At 33.9% G+C, this 26,246-nt stretch overlaps 9 protein-coding genes across 9 annotated transcripts; 5 read left to right on the plus strand and 4 right to left on the minus strand.

Moving 5' to 3' along the window:
- Positions 1 to 875: 875 nt before the first annotated feature.
- On the plus strand, positions 876 to 1,131 carry RO3G_04593 (uncharacterized protein; the record flags this gene model as incomplete). The annotated part of the gene is made up of 2 exons (XM_067659183.1): positions 876 to 963; positions 1,097 to 1,131. 2 exons carry the CDS (start codon positions 876 to 878, stop codon positions 1,129 to 1,131), a joined length of 123 nt encoding a protein of 40 aa, XP_067515284.1.
- Positions 1,132 to 3,964: 2,833 nt separating this feature from the next.
- On the plus strand, positions 3,965 to 5,512 carry RO3G_04594 (uncharacterized protein; the record flags this gene model as incomplete). Its single annotated transcript, XM_067659184.1, has 3 exons — positions 3,965 to 4,071; positions 4,126 to 4,652; positions 4,740 to 5,512. The coding sequence occupies 3 exons, from the start codon at positions 3,965 to 3,967 to the stop codon at positions 5,510 to 5,512; spliced, it is 1,407 nt and encodes a 468-aa protein (XP_067515285.1).
- Positions 5,513 to 5,737: 225 nt separating this feature from the next.
- On the minus strand, positions 5,738 to 7,202 carry RO3G_04595 (isocitrate dehydrogenase, NAD-dependent; the record flags this gene model as incomplete). The annotated part of the gene is made up of 7 exons (XM_067659185.1): positions 5,738 to 5,965; positions 6,017 to 6,091; positions 6,153 to 6,333; positions 6,387 to 6,520; positions 6,576 to 6,983; positions 7,034 to 7,099; positions 7,152 to 7,202. 7 exons carry the CDS (start codon positions 7,200 to 7,202, stop codon positions 5,738 to 5,740), a joined length of 1,143 nt encoding a protein of 380 aa, XP_067515286.1.
- Positions 7,203 to 8,447: 1,245 nt separating this feature from the next.
- Positions 8,448 to 9,603, plus strand: RO3G_04596 (uncharacterized protein; the record flags this gene model as incomplete). The annotated part of the gene is made up of 6 exons (XM_067659186.1): positions 8,448 to 8,457; positions 8,581 to 8,618; positions 8,661 to 8,851; positions 8,909 to 9,295; positions 9,341 to 9,374; positions 9,430 to 9,603. The coding sequence occupies 6 exons, from the start codon at positions 8,448 to 8,450 to the stop codon at positions 9,601 to 9,603; spliced, it is 834 nt and encodes a 277-aa protein (XP_067515287.1).
- A 501-nt stretch (positions 9,604 to 10,104) lies between these two features.
- RO3G_04597 (uncharacterized protein) lies at positions 10,105 to 11,546 on the plus strand (the record flags this gene model as incomplete). Its single annotated transcript, XM_067659187.1, has 4 exons — positions 10,105 to 10,135; positions 10,315 to 10,375; positions 10,427 to 11,103; positions 11,152 to 11,546. The coding sequence occupies 4 exons, from the start codon at positions 10,105 to 10,107 to the stop codon at positions 11,544 to 11,546; spliced, it is 1,164 nt and encodes a 387-aa protein (XP_067515288.1).
- A 338-nt stretch (positions 11,547 to 11,884) lies between these two features.
- Positions 11,885 to 14,126, minus strand: RO3G_04598 (uncharacterized protein; the record flags this gene model as incomplete). The annotated part of the gene is made up of 6 exons (XM_067659188.1): positions 11,885 to 12,061; positions 12,112 to 12,643; positions 12,714 to 12,881; positions 12,931 to 12,978; positions 13,026 to 13,708; positions 13,776 to 14,126. 6 exons carry the CDS (start codon positions 14,124 to 14,126, stop codon positions 11,885 to 11,887), a joined length of 1,959 nt encoding a protein of 652 aa, XP_067515289.1.
- A 5,920-nt stretch (positions 14,127 to 20,046) lies between these two features.
- Positions 20,047 to 21,285, minus strand: RO3G_04599 (uncharacterized protein; the record flags this gene model as incomplete). Its single annotated transcript, XM_067659189.1, has 1 exon — positions 20,047 to 21,285. One exon carries the CDS (start codon positions 21,283 to 21,285, stop codon positions 20,047 to 20,049), a length of 1,239 nt encoding a protein of 412 aa, XP_067515290.1.
- A 314-nt stretch (positions 21,286 to 21,599) lies between these two features.
- Positions 21,600 to 21,933, minus strand: RO3G_04600 (uncharacterized protein; the record flags this gene model as incomplete). The annotated part of the gene is made up of 2 exons (XM_067659190.1): positions 21,600 to 21,760; positions 21,831 to 21,933. 2 exons carry the CDS (start codon positions 21,931 to 21,933, stop codon positions 21,600 to 21,602), a joined length of 264 nt encoding a protein of 87 aa, XP_067515291.1.
- Positions 21,934 to 25,606: 3,673 nt separating this feature from the next.
- RO3G_04601 (uncharacterized protein) lies at positions 25,607 to 25,744 on the plus strand (the record flags this gene model as incomplete). The annotated part of the gene is made up of 1 exon (XM_067659191.1): positions 25,607 to 25,744. The coding sequence occupies one exon, from the start codon at positions 25,607 to 25,609 to the stop codon at positions 25,742 to 25,744; it is 138 nt and encodes a 45-aa protein (XP_067515292.1).
- Between the last annotated feature and the right edge of the window lie 502 nt (positions 25,745 to 26,246).

Genomic DNA, 26,246 nt, shown 5'->3' on the forward strand with positions numbered 1-26,246 from the left:
TGGCTGCGCATTATAAATAGCATAAAGTGCTATATACGATAAACAGCCCACACAATTTATACTGTACTACTTCGGACCCTAAACTATATTGCTATATTCCAAGACGTAGTTTGTATTGAATGGGCTCCCACTCTCATCCTGAGGTAATAAAGAGATTCAAAAGACTCATCGATTGCTTGGATTATTTGTTAGCTTTGTTGATCGAGAGGTACGACACGCCTATTCCACATCCATAGAATACTCGTATGTAATTGGCCAGATTCTAGTACCTGAATTTGTTATATATTTTATTCACAAAAAATAATAAAAAATAATAATTCAATAGAACCCGAATTTACATGATAGTTTTATTTAATGGTATATTTCCAGAGTTTATATACTTCTCAAAGCGTAGGTATTAATATATATACTATGTAGTTGGCGAAATACCCTAAGTATTATGCAGATAGCTTCATCATTTAATATAAGTGCTTGCTCCTCATTCACTTTCTATTTTAGTAGATGTGCAGTTATATTAATAGATCTGTATTTCCATATAGGCACACTATTGATCTTTAAATATGTTTGCTTGCTGTACAATGATCATCTTTGGAGTACAATATGACCCCTCCTCTCCAGCCTGCATAGGATGCGAGAAAGAGTGCATACAAAAATAATTGTAGAATAGGCGTGTCGTACCTCTCGATCAACAAAGCTAACAAATAATCCAAGCAATCGATGAGTCTTTTGAATCTCTTTATTACCTCAGGATGAGAGTGGGAGCCCATTCAATACAAACTACGTCTTGGAATATAGCAATATAGTTTAGGGTCCGAAGTAGTACAGTATAAATTGTGTGGGCTGTTTATCGTATATAGCACTTTATGCTATTTATAATGCGCAGCCAGATCATGGGCTCAGGAATCCTTCGAGTGCTTTTACTCGGCATTAAGGAGAATATGATAACGGGTAACTTTTATGATGGTAATACAGCAATGGAAGAATACGAACCCATCATCCGTTTGCTATCATACTCATCAATCGTTCATTAATGGCATGAAATATTACCCGTGTATGAAAAGTATAAATAGAGTATTTTTTTTTTTTTTTTTTGTAGCTCCTTATTTCTTCATCAATTACTATTGTGACTGACAATGCAATTATTAAACTTTAAATTTTTACTCGCAACATTTATGATCCTTATTTTGGGTCTTGAAGTTTCTGCTACAAAGTACATCTTAACATTCTCAACATTTAGCGATGCAGTTAGATGTCTCTCTCGTGATGTGTTATACATTCAGAAAGTTTCAAGCAATGTATCTATAAACCAAAACTTTTTAAATGTCGAAACAACAGGTGTATGTCAAGATAACATATTAACAAATTTGAAAGAAGTATGCACAGGCTGGTCAAATGCCACTTGCAAGACAGCAACTACAACTTATTAAATCTTAACATACAACATGTTAATGTATCTTAAGATAACATAAATAAAAAAAGAGGACTATTTTCCTTCTTTTACTATTATTATTTTCCTTACCTTTTTTTGTTTTATTCCTGGTTCTACATTAACAAATTATCCTTTTTCCTATCTTGCTCAGCAATCATACTTATTTCCGTACTATGGAGTTCCCTTAGTTCCTGGCTATCTTTTGGTATTTGTATGATAGATATCCCAAGGATTTCAATGATATAGCCAAGCAAAAGATCAGGAAGCACAAAAGCAGGTGTAAGCTCCATGGTGAACACTTGTTGGAGAAAGCTTCTGGTAAACAGTCTTACACAATGGCAACATGCAAGGGATACTGGTAAAAATACATCAAGGAGATCACTTGGTGCTCTGCAGATATTCAATCAAGTTAGTCCACTTTCTATTTACCCAGAAAGATTATTCAAAACTTGTGAAGAGGTAGCCAAGGCGTGTGTAATATGTCAGATACGTGCAAGGCCCATATTCTAGCATAGAAACCTAGTTAGTCCCACCAAGGTTCCTTCCACTCCATTCTTTACGGTTGGATGTGATATAGTAGGACCACTAGTTATGGCATCTCAAGGTAGCAAATATATTCTCACTAGTGTAGACTATCTTACGCGGTAGCCGATTGCGATGGTTGCCATTGACGTCATTGGGAGAGCTGTAGGCAAATTCGACTATCAAGCGGTCATCTCTCAATTTGGTGCATCCAACTATTAATTTTTCAATAGTTACTTATTATATATTCATCAGTGAGAATCCTGATCTTTATGATTGAGATTAAGCCTTTCTGTAATATTTATTGTACTTTGAACTAATTAAAATGCTTCCAACTTGATCACCATTGTTAAGATATACTATCTCTGGGCTATTTAAGAATTGAGGCATTCTGATAGACAGAAAACTTGTACAGTAAAAGACCTATATTTGTCTGAAAAATCCAGAAAAAGAGTATAGTAAGCATATAGAAAACTCTGTATTTCGCCAAATTTGTCTTTACAATTTAGTCCTATGCTTGCCTAGTCTTGGTATTTTAAATATAATAAAATGTTTGATGGCCAGATTTTTTGCTCATAGCTCCACGCTTGTGTAATGTAAATTTATAGGTTGTTTTTATTGTAGATTTCGATTTATTTTGAAGTTAATAAAATGGTTTTAAAATAAGACTTATGCTGAGAGCTATCAATATTATGCTTTGATGTTGCTTAAATGTGGAAAAGAGTCGTATGTTTTGTGTCTAAATACAAGAGTTTATATCAAGTATGATGTGCCAACAGAAGCAAAGAAAATATAATCAAAGAAATATTTGAAAGATTGTATATCATATAAGAAGCAAGCAATAAATATACTACAGAATACATAAATTGTATTTATTATGAGGAAAGCATTGTTATAAAACCAGTTACAAAAATGAATGATGAGCAGTTAAATTAAAAAAAAGTTTATACGAATGAATAAGCACATTTTAGATATAATCTGTACAACATTATAAGTATAGAAAATATATTGATAAAATAGGAGGGATCATTAGAATACTATGCGTAGCAAAATATTACAAGTTACAACTTATTCTGGTGTATTACAGTTCAGTCTTGATTTCGTCATACTTTCAAATGAAATCCTCGCGATTATGAAACACCAGAGCCAAGTTAACTCTTCAGCTATGACTTCTAGTTGCTGACAAAAACAGGCTCCTACTTTGATTATAAAGTAAAGCTTAAATACAAGAAAACTTTGTATTAAATAAATCTTGAAGAAAATCGGAATATCATTTAACCGTCACAAGTGGGCTATTTCGGCATTAGATATTATCATTTATAATGTCCCGCCCCCGGGGAGGATTACCCTTTTTTCTTAAAGACATCATTAGATCAAAAAGGAAAAGAGGGAGGAAAATTGCTTATATACAATGCTTCGATGTATTACAAATAGAATGAAGCTGACTCCTTCTTGCTATCAAAGCAGAGGATTACTCCAATCACATAAACAGTACACTCGATCCTTCTTTACAAGTCGGCCGTTATATAATGTTCAACAGCAACAAAAACAAGAAGTTGTTAAAAAAAGCAGCAAGGGTGAGATTACTCGGTTATTTAAATTAGCTAAACCAGAAGCAAAAAATTTGACAGGTAAAAAAGAAAGGTACACATGTACAAGTATCTATACATGTATTGAAGGGTATTATTAGCCGCAACTGGTCTTTTAGTAGTATCTTCAGCTATTACTATGGTAATAAGAATTGAAAAAAAAAGCAAAACGGACATGAATTCTAATAGTATTCCTATGTAGTCTATACCCTTCTCTATGGGCAAAATCATTGATATTGTAACAAATCCTAGTGTCGACAATTATTTGGGTCTTACGATGCCTGAATTCGCAGGCGCATTATCCATGGTATTTGTAGTGGGTGCAGCAGCCAATACAGGTCGAGTGATGCTTTTTAGGATTTCAGGAGAAAGAATAATTCAAAGGCTTCGTAATGACTTATATAAATCTGTTTTGAAGCAAGACATGTCATTTTTTGATAAGAACCGAACAGGTGAATTGATATCGCGATTATCAACCGATACAGCTATTGTTGGTAAAAGTTTAACAAATAACGTAAGCGATGGTTTAAGGTAAAAATATAAAAAATGAACCGAGAGGAAAGCAAGCTTATCTTTATTTATTAGAGCTTTAGCTACCGCCACTGTGGGTTCTTCAATGATGTTGGTCATCAGCCCAAAACTAACTGGTATCATGATGTTAATTGTGCCTCCCGTGGCTGCATTTGCCATTGTTTATGGTCGTTATGTGAAAACCCTGTCGAGAAAGACACAAACAGCATTAGGCGAAATTACAAAAGTAGCAGAGGAACGCTTGGGTAACATACGTACCGTTCAAGCATTTGCAAAAGAGGATGTTGAAGAAAAACGATATGCGCTCAAAGTGATGGACATGTTTGAGCTCGCTAAGAAGGAGGCTATTGCAAGTGGTGCCTTCTTTGGGGGTGCAGGGTTGTCTGGTAATCTAGCCGTCTTGGCTGTGCTCTGGTACGGTGGTCATATGGTGATGCAAAATACGATCACGATTGGTGAACTGACATCCTTTATGCTTTATACTGCTTATGTTGGTACTGCTTTGGGTGGTATGACCTCGTTTTATTCTGAAATTATGAAAGGTGTAGGTGCCTCTGATCGTATTTTCAGTTTGCTGCAACGTAAAAGTTCTATCAGTATTGAAAGTAGGTTTCTTAATGGGAGTGAAGCGAGAAAGCAATATGAAACTAACATTCATGTCTGTATAGGTGGAAAGTTATTGACCGATCTTAAAGGAAAAATAAATTTTGAAGGTGTTGATTTTTCTTATCCTACACGTCGTCAATCACCCATTTTTAAAAATCTCTCACTCTCTGTTGAACCTGGTACGGTGATTGCCATAGTTGGCTCTTCAGGATCAGGCAAGTCTACCATTGGTTCACTCTTACTTCGTTACTATGATCCTCTTGCAGGCAACGTCTATGTTGACAACACAAACATCAAGGACATTAACTTGCGTTGGTGGCGTGAACAAATCGGTGTTGTCTCACAGGAACCCACTCTATTTGCAGGTACACTTGCTGAAAATATTGCCTATGGCCGTGAAAATGCCACGATGGAAGAGATTGTAGAGGCAGCTACCAAAGCCAACTGTGCATCATTCATCAACAGTTTCCATGATGGATATAACACGTTGGTAGGTGAGCGTGGTGTTAGCTTAAGTGGTGGACAAAAGCAACGCATTGCTATTGCCCGTGCTTTGCTGAAGGACCCTAAGGTATTGATCTTGGATGAGGCCACAAGTGCACTTGACTCAGAATCAGAGGTTTTGGTTCAAGAGGCCCTGAATCGCTTAATGCAGGGTCGTACTGTATTCACAATTGCTCATAGACTTTCTACAATTCGTTCTGCTGATCTTGTTGCATGTTTAAGCGATGGTAAAGTAGCTGAAATTGGTACTTATCAAGACCTTTTGAATCGTGAAAATGGTGTTTTCCGCAAATTGGTCGAACTACAGTCTCTTAGTGGAGAGGAGAAGTAGAGGACAAATCAAAAGAGATCATTTAATTACAAACATATACACACTCCCGTACTCTATTTTAATTATAGACATTTCAGATGTAAAAAATTACTTTTTTTCTACACACATACATTATATTCATTGTCAAAAAACTAAAAAACATTTAAAACTTAATATAAGAACAGAGTTGGGAGACTTTTTTTTATTTAAATATATAGTTTTCTAAAAAATGTAAATGTAAGTGAATTACAATGACTTGATAACAGCATTAGTGAATTCCTTGGTAGTGCTGGTTCCTCCAATATCAACAGTTCTAGCATTTCCACTAGAGATTGTTTCATAAACAGCGGAGGAAATTCTGTTGGCATGTTCATCCAAGTTCAAGTGTCTCAACATCATGACAGAAGACAAGAGCATGGCGGTAGGATTAGCGCTGTTTTGGTTTTGAATATCAAGAGCAACGTGACGACAGCCCTACGGCTTGATAAGCAAGAAAGACAAACAATATATATTACGTGTACTTACAGGTTCAAACATGGCATATTCACGACCAATGTTGCAACCAGGGATCAAACCAGGGCTACCAATCAAACCAGCACCCTTTAAACGCAAAATTTTCAGTATATTACACACATGCATAAATCACATAGCATATACTTACAACATTGGAAACAATGTTACCATACAAGTTAGGCATGACCATGACATCAAATTGTTGAGGACGAGAAACGAGTTGCATAGCAGTGTTATCAACAATCATATCGTTGACTTGAATACCGTGGTGTTCATATTCCTTTGCAACATCGCGACATGTGCGTAAGAAAAGACCATCTGCCAATTTCCTGTATGCTTGCTTAGATTTTTTTTTGCTATTGCGAGTACTATGGATACTTACATGATGTTGGCCTTGTGAATGATGGTAACCTTCTTACGGTTGTTCTTTACAGCGAAGTCGAAAGCGAAACGAGCAATACGTTCAGTCTTGGCACGAGTAATAATTTTTAAAGATTCAACGACGCCAGGAACGGACTACAAAAATCGCATTCAATTCAACCCGTCTCAATTCTTTCATGTTTCATTTTACCTGATGTTCCAAACCAGAGTATTCACCTTCGGTGTTTTCACGAATGATGGCAATATCAACATCGCTCAAACGAGATTTGACACCAGGAAAGTTTTTACAAAGAGACAAGGAAGCGTACATGTCAAGGTCCTTACGCATGGTGACATTGAAAGATTTGTGGCCGAGCTTGGAGGTGGGTGTGAAGAGAGTACCCTTGATACCTACCTTGTTACGACGAAGAGAGGCAAGGGATTCTTGGAAAAGTTTATCATCTTCAGATGTTAAACCAGAAACATCGTATTGTTCAAATTCAACAGGAACGTTAGCGGCCTTGAAGACATCCTTGACAGTAGAAGCGAGTTCTTGACCAATACCGTCACCAGGGATAAGGGTGACCGTGTACTTTCCTCCATATTTCTTGGGGAAGATCTATATAGAGAGTTTAGACACACGCCGAGTGCTTGCATATATTGTTTTACACTCTTTTGTTCAGCAGGTGCGGGAACAGGAATGGAAGTGGCTGTGGCAAATGAACGGGTGGCGATCTTTGGGTTGTTAGACAAAGAAGTAAACTAGTATAAGCTACCGTTTATATACCTTTTGAGCAACAGCAATAGTAGGCTTAGAAATAACTTTGGAGGAAAGCATATTCAATAAAAATTTTTTTCGAGGCAGAAAAAAAAAAAGAAGAAAACTGAGCGGGATTACCCTGAAATTTATTTATTGGGATACCCCCGCTTAATTGACATCAACAAGTGCACGGGGAGTTTAAAGTCCCAAGAAAGGGCTAAATGATTAAACCGTTGTTTAAGGAACCTGCAGTCCATACTTTTTCTTTCAATGTTTACTTCAACAATAATAATATAAACATTCAATACGTGTAATAAAATCACAGACACAAAGGAAAAACAAACTTTAATAAGGTATGACAATTGTGTTTCCTGAAAAACCGTTTATATAGCAAGCTTACGTCAAATAAGACAATGAGCCTTCAAATTTATCGTAAATGTAAACAATAAAAGAGTTGTTGATAAGCAAATAAAAAAAAAACTATTTTTTATTAACCAATTTAATTGTGACCAATATTGAGGCTATATAAAAATGAAACATGTATGTTCCAAAAAAAAAGTAATAGGTTTGCTTCTATAAGGTTTAGTATTAAAAAGCCATCTAATTTTTAACTTAACAGAGACCTATATGGGGTCTAAGAAAGTAATGTTTTAAATGTTCATTATTTATTTTTTATGTAAAAATACTATAGCAAATTACATGCCTTAGAAATGTCAATCAAGGTAATCACACCTAAGTAATGTTAGTAGCTTTTTTTTTTCCGCAAAGGGACCTCATCTGTAATTTTGCATTTGTCTATTATATTATTTGCTGCAGTAGTCGCAAACATGCTCAACTACTACGTAGTAAGCGTATCGTTTTAAAAAGCATTTTCAATAACGCAAAGCAAGGTATGCTACGTCTTTTATTTTACTACAGATTCGATTCAATTTGTTTGAAAGATTGTAGTCAGATGTACATAGGAAATAAGTTTTAGAATAATCATGAATGTTCGAGTGAGCATAAAGAAACTCAACTGAGCTAGCTTAAAATCATCTACTAGGTACTGTATTAGTGTGGCGGAAGGATCTGTACATGTTAAACCAATTGATATGAGCCGGCCAATCACGTTCATTTACTATTTGGGTAACAACACGGTTAAAAAAGATAGTTCAAAAACCAACATAGTTTAGTTAAATGCCCAAGTTATTTTACATGTTTTAATTTTATACATTTAAAGAGCAATCCTTATAGTAGAACAAGCTATCAAAAATACGCCAGTTTCATTACTTTTTGCATGAAGAATAAAAAGCAAGTTATGGCCGACCTTTCGGGTTACAGAACATGGTTCACTGTACACTCAGATTTCTTTCAAAAAATATTTTTTTTCTTCTTTTCCTTCTTTTCTTACATATACAAGAATGTGTTTACCAGATGATTTAAAAAAGAGTATCGAAGGCACTATTGAGCAACACAGTCAAGAGCTCCGAACCATCAGTCTTGAGGTTTCTATTAGTAATAAAAGAAAGAAAGAGAATGATTTACATTTTTTATTAGATACACGATCATCCGGAACTGGGTAACAAGGAATTCAACGCATCAAAAGTCCTTACCAATTATCTTGAGCAACACGGATTTCAAGTTTCCCGTGGTGTGATTGGACTTGACACTGCTTTTATTGCCGAGTATTCCAATGGACAACCTGGACGTCGCATCGGCTTTTGCAGTGAATATGATGCCTTACCCAAGTAAAGTAGAGCACATTGAAAAAAAAAAAAAAAATAGACTAAAAGTGTGTCGAATAGTATTGGCCATGGTTGTGGGCATAATTTGATTGCCATTCAAGGAGTTGCTTGTGCATTGGCAGTCAAGAGATTATTGGAACAAAAATTGATCTCAGGCTCAGTTACCTTATTTGGTACACCTGCAGAAGAGAGTACATGCAGTAAAATCAAGTTTGTCAAAGAAGGCGAGATTCAGCGTCGTGTAGATTTTTGTATGATGCTGCATCCAAACCCAAAGGACTCTGTATTTATGAAATCATTGTCTTTGGACCAAGTGGATATTGAATTCTTTGGAAAGGCAAGTCATGCTGGTATGGCTCCTTGGAATGGCATCAATGCGTTGGATGCTTTGATGCAGGGTTTTGACAATGTAGGCATGCTAAGACAACAGACATTGCCTACCAACAGGTAACAAGACAAATGTGGCGTCATCTTTTTATTAACTTTTGGTAGGATTCACGGTATTATTAAAAAGGGCGGTAATTCAGTAAGTTGAATTTATTTGTGTGTTTAAAACTAGAGTACACAAACTTTATTTTTAGGCCAATGTGATTCCAGATTATGCTTCAGCTCAATTTTTTGTACGTGCCACTACACGTAACCAATTACAGGATCTTAAAATAAAGCTTGAAAACTGTTTCAAGGCTGCTGCTCTTGCCACAGGATGTCAAATCAAAATTTCTTGGTCAGCACAAGGACAAATTGATGGCAAGTAGATCGGTGATTGTATGAAAACTAGGTTATTTATATCCTTTATCAATAGATTTATTTAATAATGAAGTGTTTGGTAAAAGATACATCGAATACATGAATGCAAAGGGAATTGAAATTGAAGATGATTTGGATGTGAGTGCAAGCACGGATATGGGTAACATTAGTTATGTGGTGCCTAGTCTTCATCCTGTCTACAGTATTGGTACGGATGCTTATAATCACACAGCTGAATTCTCGTTGGCCGCAAGAACGACGGAAGCTCATCAAAAAGCAATGGTAGCAGCTGTCTGCCTTTCAATGACAGCCGTAGATGCTTCATTAGATGCAACTTTCTTTCAACAAGCATTGGATTCGTTCAAAAGAGGAAAGCAGCAATAAGTGAGCTTTTTATTACTACTATTTTTAGTGTAACATTAAGTAACAATAAAAATGTGCTGCTCATCTTATAGCTTTCTTTTTTTTTATTTTTATTTTTTCTTCTTCTTTTTATTTATTTTAAAAGTATGGCTGCAACTAGTAATTTGGGTATCCAAGGTAAAATATTTATAAAATCCTTGCTTCTATTTTTATGACTTTGCTCAAAATAATACCCTCGAGGTGTTTCTTTAAAACAGACTGGGTACAAAAAATTCAATTTGAAAATAAGGTTGACTGTAAGACACAGTTGATGATTAACTTTTTATTATTCAAAATACACTAAATATCTTTCATAGTAAACCTTCAGTCACCTATTGAAAATGAATCCATCAAAATTGAAGTGGATGAAATACCAAAGTAAAACAAACAGGAATTTTCATGCGTTCTAAATTTAAAAATTTATTTTAGTTCCAGTAACACGAGCCAAGACAGTTATTTACAGTCCATTTTATCTACCAAAACACCAACAACAGCAACTAATGATAATCAATGTACAGGCGATACAACAACTTGTACTTGTTATAAATGCCAACGACACAGGAGAAGAGCAGGACATCGAATGGAAAAAGACATTACAACTCCACCACTCAAAGGATTAGATAAACCCAAGAGATCGAATACAGTCAGGAAGACACCTGTGTTAACAGATTACGAGAAACGCATATCTAAATCAGCTTATTCACAGCAAGACAGCATTTATCGTTTTGAAAAGGAGAATAATAAGACAACCAAGGAGAATTCAAGTCGCCCGGCATCCATCATGACGACAGATATAAAAGATAATTACGAGATATCTTGGAAAGATGAAGGTACAGGCGATGATTTACTTACTTCGCTTGTCACTTTTCAATCCATTTTTGAAACAACGGATAAAGATGAGGGCTTGTCTGACCTCTTGGAACAAAAGGCTAAGGAATTAAAGAACCAAAACTTAAAATCAGATGAGCCCATCGCACAAGAGGTACTGCCTCCTCGTTTATCAGATTGCTTGACGCCAAGCTATCGTCAAGGTCCTAAGCACAACCCGCTCACACTCTATCATACGATGAAAATGAAAACAGGTCAAGAACGAACTCAAGCTTATGGTAAGTTCTAGACTGACTACAACATACCAAAAACTAATGGGCTGGTAGGTATTGCATTTCAGCATTGTGTTCAATCGGACAGTGGGCTAAACGACTGGTTGAAAAGGCCCAAGACACCTCCTCCAGTAAAAGAGAATTTTGGAAAAATTCAAACAGCTCAACACAAGCCAACAAAACGATCTATTCTTTCCTCTTTTCGGAAAGGAAGTAAGCTTATGCATCATTATCAAGAGGAACAGCTTTTTTATACTTCTATTGAAGATCAAAAAAAGAAATCGACTGATACATTGGAACCTACAGATATACTTTCGGCTGCAAAGGCATTATTACCGCAAGATTCTACAATTACCATTCAAATCAATCGTAGTTCTGTTTATGATCAAATTGATGTGCCTGATAAACCAAGGAACTCTATAGCAGATGTAAATACAAATAAGGCATGAAATGAAGGACTGAAGACTAATTTATATTAATAATAAAAAGCCAAGAGATATACAACTGCTATCATCAGAATCAAACACAGCAAGTAAACTAGTAAACAAATCAGGCCGATTGTTTTCTTCCTTGAGTAGAAAAGCATCCATCAAGTCATACAACAGTGAGAAAGCATGCTCTATAAAATCATTGGAAAAGGTAAAACATATTCTCATACTATAATAAATACTTATATGGAATATAGGTGGATGAGAGCCTAGAGTAATAATAAAAGTCCAGAACCTTTATCATAGCACAAGTGCATGTGAGGGAGAGGATTCTTAATTTAATCTTATTTTATTATATTTTAAATGACATTCTCTGATCTTTCAGTAAGCAATAATAAACAACGTACGAATTGAACAAGTGGCCCATTGTCATCTCCATCTGCTCCAAGTACATCGTCTACTGTCCATGAAGCAAATTTACCGGCGGGTAAATCAGCATTTGTCTTGAACACTTCATCGTGGGCAGAATAAAAGAGCTATATAACACTGTTTAATTCTCTATTCAATCACCATCCTTTGATATTACCTCTACAGTATACCACACTTCACCTCTACCAGTATCACCTAATATCTTGTTGATATTGAATCCTAAAGAGGTCTGAGGAATTAAAGGCAACTTCTCTACACGTGTTATTTCAACAACAAATGGGAAATGCAATCTAATCTTTGTTGTATTTTTTAAATATATCTCAGATACTTGCAAAAAGTCGGGTACATCTTCATAGGTCATTTGTCGCGTATGTGGATGAATTGAAATCTTTTTGAGAAAGGTTGAATAGGGTTTCACATCCATTCTGGTGAGCTCTTCGGTTTGTAAGTTCATTTGGAAATCAAACTTTCTGTCAAGAGAGACCCAGTTAACCTCGGTGATCTTGTTTGTGGCGACCACAATCTTTTTGAAATCAACGGCTTGTTGACTCATGTAGAGAACAACAGGCTTGTAAGGAAGGATAGGCTGGTTACGTGCGTTGGCGTGTATTTCAAAATAGGCAGATATACCATGGTAGGGAGGAAGCATTTCTGAAATCTTTGAAATAACATCACTGTCCTTTGTTGCTCTACAAATTTAATTAAGTTGAGTTTAGCAGGATGCTTTGATTATGCCTTTTTTCCGAATAGATGACTTACAATCCATTAAACACAGGTCGAATCCCTTGTTCTTTCATGAGAATATCGTTAACTTGTTGATACATCCAAATCTTCTTTTGTGTTTCAGGTTTAATATTGGTCCATAGTATTTTACCCAACGAAGCACTCAATTTGATGCCTCCTTTAAAACCACGAACACTTTCCAACCTATGAATCATTTATTAAAAAAAAATATGGACTATATATGCATGTTTACCCTTCTGCCAAATTTGTTCTCATACAGTGAAGGTTATATTGTCGAAGCCTATACAAAAATTTAGTTTTCCATTCATGTTCTGCAAACAACCTTACATTTCAGCATGACTTTCCGTTTTAGGAGTAGCACGACCCGACTTCTGAGGAAGTACACGTACCACTCTTCGTTGAGGGCCCTTTGCAGGTGGCGCCTTACGAGGTGTGCTAGGTAAAGCAGGAAAATCGTCTTGAGGTGATTTTGGAGGGGGAGTAGCAGCAGAAGTAGCAGGTTTACGAGGTGGAGTCGTTTGCATACTAGGCACATGCACATAATTCTTATTTTCTCCCCATAAAGGCCTTTGATCAGGAGCCATACCATATTGTGTATTACCGAAATCGGTCTTAAAGTTAGCGCGCTTCATGCGTTCTTCCAAGGACATCTCTAGCTGTTGTTGAGGAGAGTGCTTTTCCTGGGCTTGCATCCAAGAGATACGAGTAGACATAGGTGATACAGGAACATCCAACAGATCCTTGGGCTTTTGGTAACTACCTTTGTCATCTTTTAAGACGGAAAGTAATACCCAATAAGGGCCATCGGCTTTCAAGAGATCAGCATAGACCTTGTGTGCAAATCGATCCAAGCTACAGAAATAGATGGCGAATTCTGTTTCAGAGGGCATGTGTATACAAGATACAACGGATGTAGGTCGCTTGCTGCGTTTGTAGATTGTCTGGAGATTTTTGAAACGTTGAAGGGCTTCTTTAACAGATGATTCATTTGTACCAACAATGTTCACTTTCTAAAGGGAGATATGATAAACCATCTTTTTCTTCCTCTCTATGTATTGCGCACACAAAAAAACTCACCTTATTTATCAAGCTGCATTCCGTATCTGTATCATTGCCGATAACAGACAAATAATCGATAGGTTTACTACCACCAACAGAAGGAACAGATAGAATCTCCATAGGGTTACGTACGTTCTTTGCAAAGGTAAATGTCTCTATAAATTCATCCTCGTCTTCATCAGAATAATCACTTTCTGTTTCGTTGTAATAGTAAGCTTCTGTTCCTTCTTTTTTGACCTTCTTTTCTTTGCTTTCATCTAACATGGGCGGTCTTCCAACAGCAGGACTACTCGCTGAAGAAACTCTAGATTGAATGGGTGAAGGCATTGCAGAAATAATTTCAAGATCTTCATATGTGCCTTTCATCATTTTATCATCAATCTCCTTATACTATAATAGGGTTTTGTTTTTCAGTCATTTTGTTCTTCTTTCATGTATTTGAAACATACCAAATGCGGCAACATCATGGTCACAATTTTGATCATTCTTTTTTAAAGTTTTCAGCATAAAAAGTCGAAATTATTGTTTCAATACATACGTGTCATCGCAAGCATTTTGTGATCTTCCTTTGATCTCAAAACATTGATCTTCAAAATTATATCTTATTTCTGTCTTCATCTCTTTTCCAAGCTTACTACATTGATGGAATTTGAGAAATCATACAATTGTGCAAAAATAAGGTTTGTCGCTTACTCTAAGTATGGACTACATTTGGTATAACTTGAAGGGGTCATATAATGAGCAGAATAAACTCTTTGATTCGCTAATCCAAGAATTCAAATTAGTATACAATTCAATTAGAAATATCATTATTTTTTTCCTTTTTACGTTGTACCATTGTTGTCAAAAAAAAAAAAAAAAAAAAAAAAAGAAAAAAATAGTAGATAAAACTTCACTTTTTTTATGGGTGAAAATTTTAATATTTATAAACTCATCAAAGAATACAACGACATAAAAGTGATACAAGTGCATTAAACAGCGTCTTGTCACGAAAATACAAGAGATATTTAGCATTAAGTAAGGGTTTTTTATAAATATATTTCTTTGCTCGTTGGTAAATCATATTGATATTCAAGATACTTATGCATTTCTTGAAAACAAATTAATTTTTGTATGTGTATATGTTTGAAAATGAAAACAAAAGAAAATGAGATAATGCTATATAAAAAGAGTAAGGAAAATCTCTCTGATTCATGCTCTGGTAAATAAATTGGTCATAACTGACTATTTTTTTTTTGGGTTAACAAAGGAAGAGTTACTCTGGGGTAATGGTGCTCCTTTTTCTTTTCATCATCACTCTTTCTCAAGTTGATAGCATTAGCGATTGTGACCTCGATATCACTTTAATGATAATTAGAGATTTTATGAATGCCATACGCTTTAAATTCTAAAGTCTAACTACGTATCTTTATCATTCAGAAAAATATCAAGAAATCTGGCAAATCAGCCACATTTTAACCAAAATGTGAACAAATCTCATAACAACCTTCACCTCACAATTAGTAAAGTTTTCCTTTTCAGAAATAAGTTAAATATTCAGGATATAGAGTGTTTCTTCTGTATAGTATTGATAAGGTAATTCAAAAGATTGAATTTATAAATGCAAATTCTACATATAATTACTTACTAGAAGTGTGTGTAAAATACGCCTTTGCAGCTTTGAACTTATCGGCCGACACATAAGGAGTTTATCAGCTATAAAGTCTAACATAAAAAGAACACTGGAAATTCCTTTATGATGAGCAAAATTATGCTTACATTTTTGTTATTACCAAGTCCATAAGTCTTCGATAGCATGACTTCTAATTTACACATGTCAAACAGCCTAATGATACCACCTGCATTGTATTTATAGCGATTATCTCTCTGTATATTTGAATCTGCTAAATGTTTTTCCATCGATGAATGACTGACTTCACCAGACACAGAATCTAATTTATAATTATTAGCATTGACAGCGGATGCCGTGGCGACAATTAAAGGGTATATAAACAAACGATAAAATACTATTTTGCTACTATAAATATCTTACATGGCTGTTAAAAATTATAACCTTTAGGTAAAATCACTAGAGCATTATAATTTCTAGTATAGCTATTGCTTGATAGCATTATCCAAATCTACTTTCCAATGAAAAGCTGCTGTATAAATTCAACAGATGACTAATTGTTATCAAGGGAATGTATGTTTTATAAACAAAGGAAGCGATGACTATGCAAATCATCGAAAAGCTATAGGTTATTGTTAACTATTTATAAGTTAGCTATTACGTAATGCTATTTATGTTGTTAGTTATAACATCGATCTAGTTAGTGCATCTAGCAGGAACACACGTTTTGAGCTTCTTCGCAGCAGTGAAGGTGTTCTCATATACATATACCACAATCCAAGTTAGGTTTAGATTGTATTCTTTTGCTACAACAAATGACTTCATGGGTTCCAGGACTGCAAATATAAAGAAATAGAGCTGTCAGTACAATGTATAAAGCTTTGTCTTGTTTTGCTGAAATGACGCACTTGAAGCGTTCTTAAGCAAACTTCTTTCTCACAAAGTTTAAAAACCTAGTTCAAGCTTAGTAAAAACCATTTATATACTAGAATTAGGATCCATTCAACGCTTTTACTAAAATTACAAAATTATTATTAATTAATAAAGATAACATTCTTTCTCAGAAAAATAGTGCTGTTCTAGTAATTGTCGATGCTGGCGTTGCCGTTACTGTTCTTAATAATAATAAAAAAAAAGCACATTTTTTAAATTTCGTAAAATAAACAAATTCAACATTTCTTTTTGAAAAAATTTAGGGTTGATGTTTTGACATGAAGCTTTGCCGAATTTGATGAGGAAAGGTTAACACAGAATTATATATTCATAACAAAGATCCTAAATTAGAAATAGGAAAGAAAGGAACAATTTTACCAAAGGACCCTGAAGGGATGAAAGCAATTTTTTTCTCTAATCATTTCATACACTTTCTATATTCTAATTGGAAAAATAAATGTTTATATAAAAGCCATATAAAAAATACTTTACACTTGCATTGACATCTTCATCTTCTTCGTCAGCCAAACTATTTTCTCTCTGCCTTTTTTTTAGAATTAGTACTATAATAATTTATTTGAAAAATCCTAAGCAATATATTTATATATTATAAGATATTTCATGAATTGGTTGAGAACACTTAGATGAAGTTTATGCCACCGCTAAATAAGGCTTTATCATTATTAATATGAGTTAACATGTGTCTTGCTTTTAATTTTTTGTACAGGAAAAGACTGAAATCGATTTTAATCTTATAAATAAATTAAAATAAGTGCTTGATATATATATATATATATATATTGTTCATTTGTATTCTTATTTTTTTTTTCTTTTTTAAATATTTTTTTATTACTTCAGACGCTTCATCATTTGCAGTCGTCCCATACCCTCTTTTCAGGAGGCATAAGTATATTTTGAATTCTAGATTTTGCATCTACTGATGTCGATGCTAGTTTGCCTAAGGTAGTTCTCAAACATCCATTCATCTACCCTTGTTATTCCAAAAAAAGCTTTTTCAAGACTTGGAGGTCTACAATTAACTTTTATCTCTGAATGCAGAATTTAAATTAATAATGAGTAGATGTTAGTGTAAGACAACATTCATTTCAGCATAAAAAGGTTTTCGTTGATATGTCCATACATTGAAGAATAACTACTGGATCATGCTTTTTTTTAATCAAGCTAATATAGGATTCCCCAAATTACTTGCAGTTTATAACCGTGATCAATTGATCGAGATTTTTCATTTCCATGCATTAAATAAAACGATACATTATTTGAGAGTAAATGATATTACCAACGTTGTCTGGAAAATTGACAACTTCATAATGGCTTGTTCTCCATGTGACATGGTAAGCAAGAACGTAGTCTAGTCATAGATAATACTTTTATTCATCACTCTAAATAGTCAAAAGAAATTATCAGCAAAAGGGGCTACAGCTTTGTCCATTTGCATCCATGTTCGTCGTTCTTAATTTTTATTGAATATACTGGAGCAAGTTAAAGCATCCTTTCATAAATAATACCTTAATGATGGCAAAGCCGTGTCTGATAAAGTAACCTAAACTGTCAAAACAATTTTTTTTTAGTTTTTCTTAATTATTTTTCTAATTGAATTGAATATTTTCTTTTAATTGTTTCTCTTTACTAATAAAGAATAATAAACTTGTAGAGAGCAGCAAAATAAAAAGAATAAAATGATTATCTTGTCTTACGACATACGCAAATTTGTTTACTCTCAAAGGATATATTATTTTATTTAATGCAGCAAAATGAAAGGCCTCAATTGGCAGATCATAAGCCCAATTAATGAAGTTGTCAATGAGGATTCAGCCTTTTAATATGGTAATAATGAGAAGTTGGTTGATTTTGATACTGCCTCTGAATCACAAGCAACCCAGAGGGGAAGATGTTTGACATAGTAACTATATAAATAACTTCAATATCTTGCAGATAGCAAAAATAATGTTTCTGAATATATTTGTTACTTCATTGATATTATGTAGAAAGAAGGAAGCTCAGTAGCAAAAGTCACAGAAATATGTATGATGTCTCATGGTATTGCTTGTAGGTTGTTCCATGTGTTTAATGCTGGTGATGGCATTGTCTTAACTAAATATCATCAAGGCTTACTGGTTAAAGCTTTAAGGGTTATGTTAAGAGCATTTTCTAGATAAGAAGAATATATCCGCACTCCGCATTACTGAAGCCTATGAAACAAGTTCTATCAGTGACTGACAGAGTTGAATTGGACATTCTCAATCCTTCTGGGAACGATGTACAATAAAGAGGTTGGTTTAAAATATTTAGGAGTCAGCCTTATATTATGTAGAACATTTGCTATTCACTCAAGGAGAGAATATTTTGTCTAAATATCATTGAAAAAGAACTTCCCCCGCTCAACTATCTCATTTTAGATTAAAACATTGTATTAATTTTTCCAGATTTTCTCAAAAAAGTAATGTTTTGACTTGGGAAATAGATAGGCACATAAACTGAGTGTCTGAAGCTAGCTCGCTTTACATAACGCACTCCTATTTAAACCCCATGTATACAATAAAATAAGAATAAAATGTAGTGTGATAGGGATAAGAATCTGCTCTACCGTATTTAAACAGGAAAGAGATGTGTAATAACTACTTTTTTGCATAATCTCAGTACTTTATTAAATTAATGATATTCTTAATTGTGAATAAATGCTTTTGTTATAGTAGTATATACTTTGCTTAAAAAATACAGAAAATTTTTGCATACTGCAATCTCAATGAAAACTTTTTTATTGAGGACCATATAGTATAACAAATAATTGCTATGTAATGATATTAGGATTTGAATAGTAAAAAGGTGCTAGTGATTAACATGTATTTTTTGCAGTTATTGCTATACACGAAACAACAAATTTATTGTAAATATCTTATATTCGATGGGAATGTTTGAGTTATATTTTGTGGGTCACTTTTCAATAAGCCAATTAAATATTAAAGCTAACCAATTTTGATTTTATAACGCTACAGATAATCGAATTGCTGCTTATATTGTATTTTGACGTTTGTCAGAAAACAAGACCCACTTATAACTTTTGGCTTCGACCAAGCTCAGAGTTATATAAGCTCATAAATAATTAGCGATATACCATTTGATGCTTCCTCTTGTTGAATTTAGCTCTTATAATAATAAAGAAAAGGCCATCACTGTTTCTTATCAACCAACACGATAAGTAAAGAGCATATTTTATGACTGCCACCAGGAATCTTCAAAATCTTATGTTATATACATATATATTTAGGAAAAAAAGTCTAACCATGGTATTTTATGTAAATTCAGGAACAAGAAAAATTAATGCATCATATTCAATCTCCGCAAGATTCCTCCTCAGTTCAGCAATACAAGTCAGTACTTGTAACTATATAAAATTTCTCTGCTGTATTTTTTCATCGTCTGAAAAACTTTAAATTACAATTAAAAATACTTCAAATATATTTAGAGACTGAAACACGTGAAAAATAATCTGAAATTTTTTCAAAAGGTATACGAATAGGGTAAGGAAAAAGCATATGATTATATTCATTATTTTATTTAATTACAAAAATTAATATGCTTTAAGCTAATATCTAACTAATTTTAGTTCAATAAACAAAAAAAAGGTAATGTAAAAATAACTAGTTTTACAATTTGTACAAAGCATAATAGTAAATAAATAGAGGGGGTTAGCATAAATTATAGTAAAATATTTTCAAAAACTTGGAATTATTCCGTAGAATAACAAGGAGGGGGTCCCCATTCATGTAGCAAAGAAGGGGTACTAATTTCAGGCTTTGTTTGACTATTATTGTCATCATTTTTACTTGATAATATTGCACTCGCAGTGTTATAATTATTCTTTAATTTCTCATATCCATATTTTGTGTTCTTTTGTGTTTTTCGTAGCTCGCAAGGACAAGGTAAAAGCTTTCCCCAACTGGAGGTATATGTGATGGGCTCTCGTTGTTCCCAAAAAGTACTTGCTATATCTGGGCTTTGATGATAACGGCTTGACTCTTCTGCTTGATAGCTAGGAGGAGGAGGAAGAACAATCGTATGTTTTTCATCATCTGCAGCCACCAGCTGACAATCAAGCATGTGCATAGGTGACTCCAAATTGACTTCAAACACTTTACTATCACATTCAAGATTAACTGTTAGTTGAAGCCAATGCTTAATTTTAATAGAGCCAAAGTCCATACTAGGATGAAGAATGCTATCACAACCTGGAACGGGCATAATAAAACGACCACCAAAATATTCTCCAGGTTTGATAGTATGATTTAACTCTTTCAAATTCATTAGCTCCTGACCAGTTGAACTAAAATAGCTGCTAGAAGCGTCAATTTCAGACGTCACGTGCGGTTTAAAATTTCTTGTTTGCTTGGGAAAACCTTTCTTGTTGAAAAAAAGCTTGCTACTAGGATCACCAGAAGAAGGCACTTCAAAACAGGTCATCGTAGCATAATCCTCGGAATGATGATGTACAAAATTGCTGCCAATGTAATCAGGGGTTGTAACTGATACATTCTCTTTAGGTTCAGACTTATTTCTGTCGCCTTTAATCTGGTAGTTATAAGCCCACTTCAAAATCATTTTGGCTTCTTCTTGAGATGTTCTTGTTTCTGACGAACGAGCATCCCATGAGTGATCTGCAGGGATTTTCATTTCATACCTTCTCTTTTCCGTAATATTCAGCAAAATGGATCGTATTTTAGCTTCACAAAATGTAGGCTCAATCATGACTTCAATACCAACACTTGTTCCAAGCACAATTGCCGTTCTATCAACACCAATCTTGTATCGGATTCCATGCACTGTCTGAAGTGAATCTATAGGCTTTGAAAAGTTGCTAGTCGTTTTTCCAGCAAGAGAAAGTGAGAGTTGATCGTACTGCATATCAAGTCCTTCATATTCACTCAAATCACAGCGATTCCAGAACAAATTAAGATTATTTTCAGACATAAAAGCATCATCATTCAAGGAAGACATTTGTAAAACATTACTGGTTATTGGATTTAGCGCATTGTCTAGTGATTGGGCTATTTCTACTGATGTTGTAGAGGTAATTGCATTTTGTGAAGAATGTTGATTTATTACTGGTCTTTCTGATATAATAGACTGTATGGGTCTTATGATTCGCAAATGTGTGCTGTGAGTATATTTCTTTTTAGAATTTGATTGATATGATTTTGCAATCCAATTTACAAAGGTAGTGTGATTTGGCTGGTCAACTTGAAAGGAGCGAAGAAGTGTTGCGCTAACGCGATAAAAAATCTCTATTCGATTCTTAATATGGATTGTAGCTGGCAAAGAGGCTGGTATTGGAAATTCAAAGGGAAATCTCTGAATGCCAGCAGGCATAATGCCTTTTGAATTTGGCGGTAGCAATGAAAGTTCAATAGTCTGGATTTTGGTTTCAATTGGGTTGCCAAGAGGTCTGTTTTTCATTATTTCTATTAAATATCAGGTCAATCTGCATTCGTTTTGTGGTATATGTATATGTTTACCTGGCCAGGTTTGAAAACGTTGAATTCCTTCAAAAACTAATTCAATAGGTCCTTGTATTGGGGTATCGTTTGAAAAGTGGACAACTACTTCACCACGAACCATAACAGAGCCTAATGATTTTTCAGTAAACAGTGTAGGCTCGTCCAAAATAACTTGCAAGGTATTCCTTTTGGTATTTTTAGATTTGTTTAATTCAGAAGCATGCATAATGAATTCTATACGGATCAAAACTAAGGGGTAATGAAAGAAAGAAGAAAAAGGCAGTTTTTTCCATTTAAAGCTTCTATCCCAAATTTAGAGCGATACGCCGCCAGTGCTGGTTGTTAATTTATAAAACTAGAACAACATATTAAATCAATTAACAGATAGCTATAAAGAGCCATAAAAATTATGTGATCAAATGCAAACGCATTACCATGGTGGTTTTATTGATCTGTGCTATTATCGGTAACTTTCGACAGCTATTTAAATATTTAGGACATTTGGTTCTTGCATATTGATCATTTATTGGACGAAAAAATCATATCAGCATCATAAGTAGTACAAAAACATAGCTCTTGGTGAAATCATTGTCTTTGTGAGTCATGGCTAGACTACCCAGCTGTGGCTTTTCTTTGCTTAATTTATGACTCACAGCTCTTTACTTTACATAGAAGCATGTAAAAATGCTACTAGCACAAATACAGTTTGACACTAAGTTTTTGCATTATTTTTTCTATTGGACATGCGGGGATGGCTTTTAGGCTAAGTTGCATAAACAAGTATTTTCATAAGACAATTATTATCTAGCTTTTAAGGTCTGAAAGAACTTGAATAGTCATTTTATCCTTAAAAATGCTCAAATAATGACGATTCCCCGGAATGCGGTAATTTATGTTATACCATTCTCTCTTTCAATGCTGTGAGTCATAGAATGTTCATTGTGTTTATTTTATCGGCACTTAAAATGTCGCTTATTCCAGTAGGTCGCTTTAAGGGTATATTCTTTTTTCATGGCTACTAGTGCTTTTTCATTGATAATACAATACATTTAAAATATCCACCATAATTTATCATGCCTTTCAGCTGTAGTTTTCAAACTGGGCTTGCTTATTGAGCTTTGCCTTCATGTCAATCGAAAAGTTTTGTGAAACTTATTTGAAGACAGTTACACAAATGTAATAACATAGTTAATATCCAGATATGAAATGACTTGCTGAAGCGTTGAAAACAACCAACTACGAACGAAAACGATATTTATGTATAAATCATATATAGCGCTTTTAATAAAATTGCACATCATGTTTTTGATTGTTAGTGATTCCCATGACAATAGAATTTGACATCACGCTGATTTTGGACATGGCTATGGTCTTCTGAGTCACTCTTTTATTTTCAGTACCTGTGGTAAAATAAAATCCATGTTTTTCTTTATATTATTCAAAACCGCGCAACATGATACAATGATGTTACGCAAACCAAATCAAGAAATTATTTGAGCTCAGCAAACGACACAAAAAAAAAGATTAAGCTTATATAACAAACTACCTAGAAGCCCTAAAACAATCATATGAAAAAGTGGGATAATCTTCTATTTTTGAGCTTAAATCAAATTTCAAAAAAAAAATTGTAAGGTACTGTTAAATATAGGAGCAGAAAATAGACAAATTTAAGATAGTCAAAAAGACCTATTGACTAGCTGTTTTTCCTGAATTACGCAGATATAAAATTAAATTTCTTCTATGACTATAATTGTCTTCTAGATATTATTCGGACTACAAATTACGCCAATTACAAGGCTTTAAATAAATACTGACTCTATCTTAAAAACAGTTTTGAACTAAATTTCATAAAAGTACAAAAAAGAAAATCCTTTTGAAAACATAACTTATTGAAATATCTTGTAAATTTTTGTGTAAATTTGATCGATTCATATAGATCAGTATCGCTCTCTCCATTGTATATAAATATTCTTTTGTAAATTATTAGAAAAGAAAAGCGCATAGTATTTGCATTTTGAAATAATTTGATGCTTTTTTATTAATTAAAATTTAACACAGATCAAACTCAGCATCAATCCTACTCCAATATATTATCGCACAGATACCATATTTCAGGAACATAAAGGATATAGATATATGTTTCGTGAATGCCGACTGATACAGATGCATATATCCATAGTTTGAGAAAATATTGTAATCATGTAACCTTGAATTATTTTATTGTTATATCTATGCAAAGATACAGAAAATACAGCTATTGAGAATATACTTTTGTCCAAACACGATCTGGCAATATTTTTCAATAATAACATGCATTTTATAGTTTTTTTTATAGATTTGAACATATAAAAACCAACTTCCAACTGTGCATCGTTCCTAGCACAATTGCCATTGGCTCCACTCCGACTTCAGATGTGGTTATAGGATTTCCATCCGCGCTATGTTCTCAGAGTTAAGGATATATAGGATTATACTCACTTTATTCTAATAAAATGAATCAGATATGATCCTGAGTAGTATTTTGACATAATTTGGGATCATTTATAGCATTATTCCCATTGCAGATCAATAGAAGTCTTTGATTAGATTTTTATATTAAGCTTTATTCATATTAGCTTTACGTAGACAAATAGATGTCATAGTTGTAATATAGTTTATTGATGATATGAGCATGTTGAATATGGAATGACGATTAACTACAGGATCATTAATCATGAAAGCATTTATCCTGACTGAGGTATCATTATAGTAATGATATCTAATTACGGAACTGAAGGTTTTTATACAGTATGTTAAAAAACCGTTTCATTGTTTTCCTTAAACATGGTTTTTCTCTCATTACTACTGGTATACTAAGTAAAATGTTGATATTCATGTATAATATGAAATAATTAGTTCTTATGTATAATACAATATAAAAATAGTATTGATTTTTCGATATTTGCTCACTAAAACTTATAACATTACTACAGCTGGTGTACAGTAATGGTTTTTTTAACTCCATTCAAAAAAACATAAATACCAATAACAATTATGCAGATTTCATTTTTCATCTATGTAATACAAATAAAGATAAGAGACAAAGATAAGTATATAAACACGTCATTTTGTTAATAAACACATAATGAATTTCTCCTTTTTTCATTTATATTCAACCTAATCTTTATTAAAAATGTCTCGCTTTATTTTCCAAGATACTTAAACTGATTTAATAACGCTCTTAGAGGCTGATTTGTCTTATGAGGAGACTACTAATTGCTTGACTCTTTCTAAGGCTACTGCTCTTTGATATTGCAAGAAATGGAATATCCAAAGACTCAATAATACTGGCGGACGACCTTAGATCTTAACTTAAGCAAGCAAGTCCCTCATGAAGAGAATGGTAATCTTAGGATGATCGAAGTCTGGTGTTGAGGTCTTCGACTATTTCAAGGCCATTTATCCAAGGTTGACTTACAACACTACCCTAAACGCCTTGAAAATCAGGATTCAAAGCCCGATCAAAAAGAAAGGTACCTCTTTTGTCAGCAAAACACAGGAAAACACGATTGGATCGAGAAATTGCTCATAGATACTGGACCATTGACGACTGGAGAAAGGTTATCTTCTCTGACGAATCGAAATCCAGCGTTTGGGGCTTCGGTGAACTAGAATTCTATTGGGTTATGTCTGGAAGGCCATTACAGCTTCATCATGTAATTCCAACCGTAAAACACGGCAGTGGAAGTGTTATGGCGTGGACTTGTATGACTTTCCATAGAGTTAGGTATATATGCAAGATATACGGCGATAGGATGACTGCATCAGATTATACCCGTATCCTAAAAACCGAATTTGCAGATACCTTTGATTACTACCAATCAGGAGATAGTGATTTCATTTTTCAGCACAATAACGATCCAAAACACATCGTCAAGATAACAATCGCTTAAATTAAAGAAGAAGCAAATCACCTAATATTGCCTTGGCCCTCTCAATCGCCTAATCTGAACCCAATCGAGCACATGTGGAGATATTTGAAGTTGAAGTTCGTTCTATATGAGCAAAGGACAAGGGGTGTTCATGAACTATGGGAAAGAATCAAAATTGAGTGGGAAAAGTTTGATAGGAATGTTTGTTGTAAATATATTGATAGTATGCCGACTAATTGGTAAGTTTTTAATTGTAAAAAAAAATTCATTGAGAGATGACTGTATATCCAATCATTAGTGTCGTTAGCATATTGAATGCATTAATTGGTCTTACTGTAAAAATCTTTCAAGATTTCAGTGTTGATTACAAAGTCAGCATATATCAAGTAGACAATGATCATTGTCTTTCTTCCTTGCAGACAGATGGATTTGATCATGTCTTTTTCTATAAATCTAATTTTTCATCGCGATACGTCTATTACAAAAACTTTTACGAAACTTGCATGTTGCTATCGATGTTTTT

Source organism: Rhizopus delemar, genomic scaffold (genome assembly GCF_000149305.1).
Source record: "Rhizopus delemar RA 99-880 supercont3.3 genomic scaffold, whole genome shotgun sequence".
Taxonomy (NCBI): Eukaryota; Fungi; Mucoromycota; class Mucoromycetes; order Mucorales; family Rhizopodaceae; genus Rhizopus; species Rhizopus delemar.